Source organism: Copadichromis virginalis, linkage group LG11 (genome assembly GCF_057382275.1).
Source record: "Copadichromis virginalis isolate Kocher_CV1m ecotype Utaka linkage group LG11, C_Virginalis_male_GT1.1, whole genome shotgun sequence".
Classification (NCBI taxonomy): domain Eukaryota; kingdom Metazoa; phylum Chordata; class Actinopteri; order Cichliformes; family Cichlidae; genus Copadichromis; species Copadichromis virginalis.
Window position 1 is genome coordinate 21,711,556 of NC_140628.1, and position 5,229 is coordinate 21,716,784.

General features: G+C 41.6%; 1 protein-coding gene across 1 annotated transcript; it reads right to left on the bottom strand.

Annotated features, from left to right (window-relative positions):
- Window positions 1–1,646: 1,646 nt before the first annotated feature.
- On the bottom strand, window positions 1,647–3,643 carry LOC146698531 (hairy/enhancer-of-split related with YRPW motif protein 1-like). The gene is made up of 5 exons (XM_085473687.1): window positions 3,502–3,643; window positions 3,267–3,339; window positions 3,088–3,171; window positions 2,915–2,996; window positions 1,647–2,804 (listed from the first exon to the last, which is right to left on the bottom strand). Exons 1-5 carry the CDS (start codon window positions 3,585–3,587, stop codon window positions 2,179–2,181), a joined length of 951 nt encoding a protein of 316 aa, XP_085329813.1. The 5' UTR covers window positions 3,588–3,643; the 3' UTR covers window positions 1,647–2,178.
- Between the last annotated feature and the right edge of the window lie 1,586 nt (window positions 3,644–5,229).

Genomic DNA, 5,229 nt, shown 5'->3' on the forward strand with positions numbered 1-5,229 from the left:
ACAAAGGAGTGGCGGAAAAAGACATCATGGTGCTTCTGTATGGAATTATATTTATGACATAACACATGCACGAGCAAAAACATTTCAGGGACACAATTACATTCCAATCCATCCAGCAACGCGCACAAAGAAGCCATCGTGCACGCTAGCTGCTTTGCACGTGCTGCTACAATTTTACGCTCTGGCGGGTGCTCTGTGGAGAAAGCCTGCTTACACACACCCTGCTAAACCAACACGTACGCGCTCGCTAAACTTACTTTCGACTGTCTGGAGGCGGAACCCAACGGATGACGGATCCTAATGTGATTGGTCAATATGATGGACACTTCAGCTTACTTGTTTAACTGAATTACACTGTGACGGCGACACTGTCTTAAACTGTATTTGTTTACAATTTAAAAAACAAAACTTGTCAAATTGGTTATCAACAGTTATTGTTTGCTGTGCAGCAGTGGAAATAGTGGGGAAAAAACGGTTATTCCATATATGGGAAACGCAGTGCCCTACTAAGGCATTTTCACCATGTGCACTTATTCTTTTGTGCCCGTGGAGGGGACAGCATATGATTCACATGATTTCTGTACTCATCATATCACTTGGGAGCATCGTGTCCTCTCTGGAGAGAAATATTTCATCACACGTTGTGTTAAACTGCAGTAAACCTTCCCTAAGGTTTGGGCCCAGTTTTCCACAACACAGTGCCATAACTGAGCCACCAGCTCTGGGGGGTTGAATTCTTCTAACTGTACTTAAGCTTTCCACCAGCAGGTGGCAGTGTCAGATTTATTTGGGACCAGAACCCTCCCAAAACAAAACAAAACCCTACAACCCTTCAAAACTGGAACAAAATATATAATATGCTAAACAGGAATATAGGCAACAATATTAACAGTATTACTGACTGGCTGAATTAGAATATTAGATTCCCTAAAATCTGCTGTTGACATTTTAGTTTTCATAATCTGATTTATTATTTACAGCATGTGACTTAAAGCCCTGGGGGAATACAATTCAGACAGCAGATGCCCCACCTGAATGCCTGATGTGCTTCATGCATGGATAAAAGACCAAGCCATTAAAACAATGAACCCCTTAAAAGCCATGCCTCTAAAAGACAGAAACAAAAACAGTACCTAAAATGCGGAACAGTGATTTATGGGTCCAGCTGCCTGAGTGTTGTTGTTACTTTTCAACCTCTTTCCTCCAATGTCCTCATACTGTTCACACTATTGTCTCCGTTCCAGACCAACCTGAGCTGGTGAGGTCAGGGTAACATTGTAAAGGATTTCCTCTGGCTCTTAATGATTTCCTGTGTATTCATAAGGGCAACAATGCTGTCGAATTCAGTTACTTACCTGGCACACAGTAAAGGAATTACCTTTCAGTCAATAGCCAGGACCTCATTAGCTCATGATTGACTTCTATGAGACTGCAATAGAAGTGCACCTGCAGATTGTGTGTCATTATGGGAATGTATGGGCTTTATGAGTAAAGGAGCTTCTGTCGTCTGCTTGTATGTAGGACTTGGCTGCATGTGAATGAATGTGAAAAGCAACAACATGGTATACATGATAAGAACCAAAAAGGAATGAAAGAAGTGAAGGCAACAGAAATACACATTCTTTTATAACCATGTTGTATATATTTAGAATCAATTTATTGGTACAAAAATATTACAAACAGGTACAAGAATCCAGGTTTCCAAACCTTAAAAAGTTATTTTCCCAAAAGTTGCGCACATAATATGCATATTTATTGTCACTGTAGTTCCCAAAATCATAAGGAAAGCTGACATAATTAAGTTAATCTATGTTACGCCAGGTGTAGATTTGTATATTTCAGTATATGGCCTACAACAGCTGATCTCTAATTTTGTGCTTATTGTAAATCAATCCATGACCCATTTATCATACCATTACAACAGTCCTCAACCTGGAGGCAGTGCAGGCTAGCTAAATTAGTTTATGATTTCATTTAATAACATAAAAATACTTTTTTTTACTTGTTAAAAGTAAATGAGAAATTAGATCCTCTAGCAACCGCTCCCACTTGTTCCTTATGCTTAATAAAATAAAATCAGTTTTGTTCCCCTGTATTTTATTGTTGTAAAACAGTTGAAGCAGTCTGTATGTGACGGTGGACACAGCTCAGCTGTTGCCCTCAGTCCAGGGATTGGCTTCAGAAGGCCCCGATCTCCATGCCCCATGGCCTGTAAGGTTTTGACAGTGTGGAGGAGGGACTCACGGTGCTGACGGCTGTCGGGGAAAGGAGGGGGAATGCGCTAAAGGAGAGGGGGAAGGCCGAAAGCGAGGACAGAGATGAGACCAGTGGTGGAGAAAGCTTGGTTGTTGGCATGGGAAGACTGAGGGGTAGAGAGCCATTGGGGGCAACCCTGAGGGACTCTGTGGGGGGCATGGCACTGAGTCTGGATGTCCCAGATGTCTCAGTGGAGGAGGAGGAGGAGGAGGAGGAAGATGATGATGAGGGTGAAGAGGAGGAGGAAGGGGCCTGGCTACTGGCGGTTCTGGATGCAGGTGTCCTGCCCTGGGGGTGCTGTACAAGGAGTGGGTGGGGTAGATGGGCAGGAGTAGCCCCGTAGGCAGAGCCCCAGGCTAAGTGTTCCAGTCCAGTGTGCACCTCCCTCTGAGAGGCATAGTTGCTGAGGTGGGACACCAAACGTACACGGAGGGTGTCTGTGCTGTCCCGACCCTCTATGATGCTCAGGTAGCGAGCTGTCTCTGCCAGGCACTCCCTGAAGCCCAGGCTGTGGTAATCCTTAGCAAGAGCGTGAGCTTCAAAGTAACCTGTGAGAAAAGAACAAACATGGTTAAATAAACGTGTTACTCAAAGAATATGTCATATTTATTAATACCAGAGCTGAAACATGCATTTATTCAAAGAAAATATCCACTACCTTTCCCACCAGAAGCATGAAGCATCTTCAAATGGTCCACTGTCATTTGGAGTATTTCTGCTTTCTCCAGTTTAGCAGATCCCTGCAAAGACGTTATAATAAAGCGTCTCTTTCAGTTATATATTATCTATCAACAAAATTGTGTGTGCCAAATAAAATGAAGAATAACATACCTGTTTCTCAAAAGCACTCGGCACCAATCTTCTCAGCTCTGACAAACTGTTGTTGATCCGGTCACGTCTCCGTTTCTCAATGATCTGTTTGAAAACATATTTCAACATTAATTCAATCGTGCAGAGGATGAGAAACTTTGGAAACTATTAAACAAGAGCGGGAAACGCGGTTCACATACCCCTCTGCGCCTTTTTCTGGCTTGGACTTGCGTGGTTGTGGAGAGTGACATCGATCCGTGGGAGTCAATTTGACTAAAAAAGTAAAAACAAAAAACGATGTTGAGGCAATACATTAAAGAGCACTTTAAAAAAAACAGGATATGTGTGGAATAACGCAAAAAACACCCAATTCTTAATTAAAACATGTCGTATAGGTTGATTTTCTTAAAAAAAAAAAAAAAAAAGTTAACATACCCATTTTCATCCCCACTGTCCTTCTCCACCTCAACAGTGTCGTCCAGATCGCTGTCCGATGAGCTGTAGTTGTGGCTTCGCTTCATTTCGCCTTCAAGCCTTCAATCTCTTCTCTCGGGGCACAGACAGCACGAGGTATGCGTAACAGTTTAAAACTGTCTGATCTGCATCTGCTGTGACTGTTTTCACACGGCGGAGAGGAGGGCGGGGTGACCGGAATGATGTGGGCGGGGCTCTGACAGACTTGAGCCAGTCAGAATCGAGCTGAGGCTTGAGTGACGGGGGCCTTAAAAATATCAATGAAGTTTTGAGGGATCAAAGAGCATCATCCTAATAAAAGTGGTCTGAAACAATGATATCACATTATGAATCTATATATAAAAACAATGTATTAATTAAACATTTTAATCCATCCTGTAGAGAGCTGGAGTGACTGCAGCATAGATTCTTCTCCTGCATTATAAAGGTTGGATGGTCTATTAGCTGACTGTCTTCAACCATGTGGTTCCAGAGTGTCACTGATCAGCCAGGAGACTCCACAGTGGGCTAGTGTGTCCACGCTCTCCTGGGGAACTTCCTCCTCTAAACCTTCTGCAAACAGGTCAACAGGCAGGCAGACCTTCCAATGGAGCCATACACCCGCTGGGTGAACATTCGTCTCTCTGCAGTGCAGTGTGCAAAAAACCAGAAATTTTTTCTTAAGCTTGAGCTATAAGCAGCTATAGAAACTATAACAGCAGGTAAAGCTGCTTTGGGCGTAAAATAAGGAACACAAGGGGAACAGGGGGGCGTCTGCAGAAGTGTGATAGGGTGACCCCACTAATACAAGCGGGTCAGGGGGGCAAACTATGAAACATGGGAGATTTCAGTGCTAGCGCTACTGTGTAACTGATTCCTTTAGGCATATGTTTTTAGTTTAGGGGCATATCAAATCTTTTAGTTGGGAGGGGGGTCTCTTTCGCTGTGGAGGCATGGTTTGTCAGGGAAGGATAAATAAAAGAAGTTCTAGTTCAAAACATCAAGTGAGGGGATTCCTGTTGGGCAAATGATATTTCTATATTTATGTATTTAGATATTTATATCTCTCCAACTAAGTTCCAGGACTTGGAGAAGTCGTGCTAATGTGCAATGATGCTGTTCAGTCTAAGTTCTCTTTCACTTGTGGCCAGTGTGAATATATAAATATGTTAGAAAGAAAGAAAGAAAGAAAGTGTGTACATTATTAGACATTGTTAGACATTAGTATTGTACCTACAGTACAAAGTTTAGGTGTTTGTACTTTATTTGATGTTTTACTATTTCTCTTTGAGATATTTGTTAGTTTTCACATTGATTTCTTTCTTTTGTGTACTCAGAAGAACCCACAACAGATCTCTTATGTTTTAGGGATTTTAAATGTAGCGTTTTATGATTTTTCTGGTTTGAAAACATTCTTGTACTTTATGAGATATTTAAACTAATAAAATACTCTTGGAAAACTGTAAAATAAATAGAAACAGAACCAAAAACAGGGATGTTTGTCTTACAAGCTGACCTTTTAGTGCTTCCCACAGGGCAGTAACATGGGAATCTCACAAAATTTGGTTTATTTATACTACCCTACACTACTAAAAGTACAGTTACAGTTAGTAGTTAAAATAAGGCCAACTTTACACACCTACAGCATTAAGACTCCATAATTTCAGTAGAAACAATAAAAAAAAAGTCAATCATATATCACATTAAAAT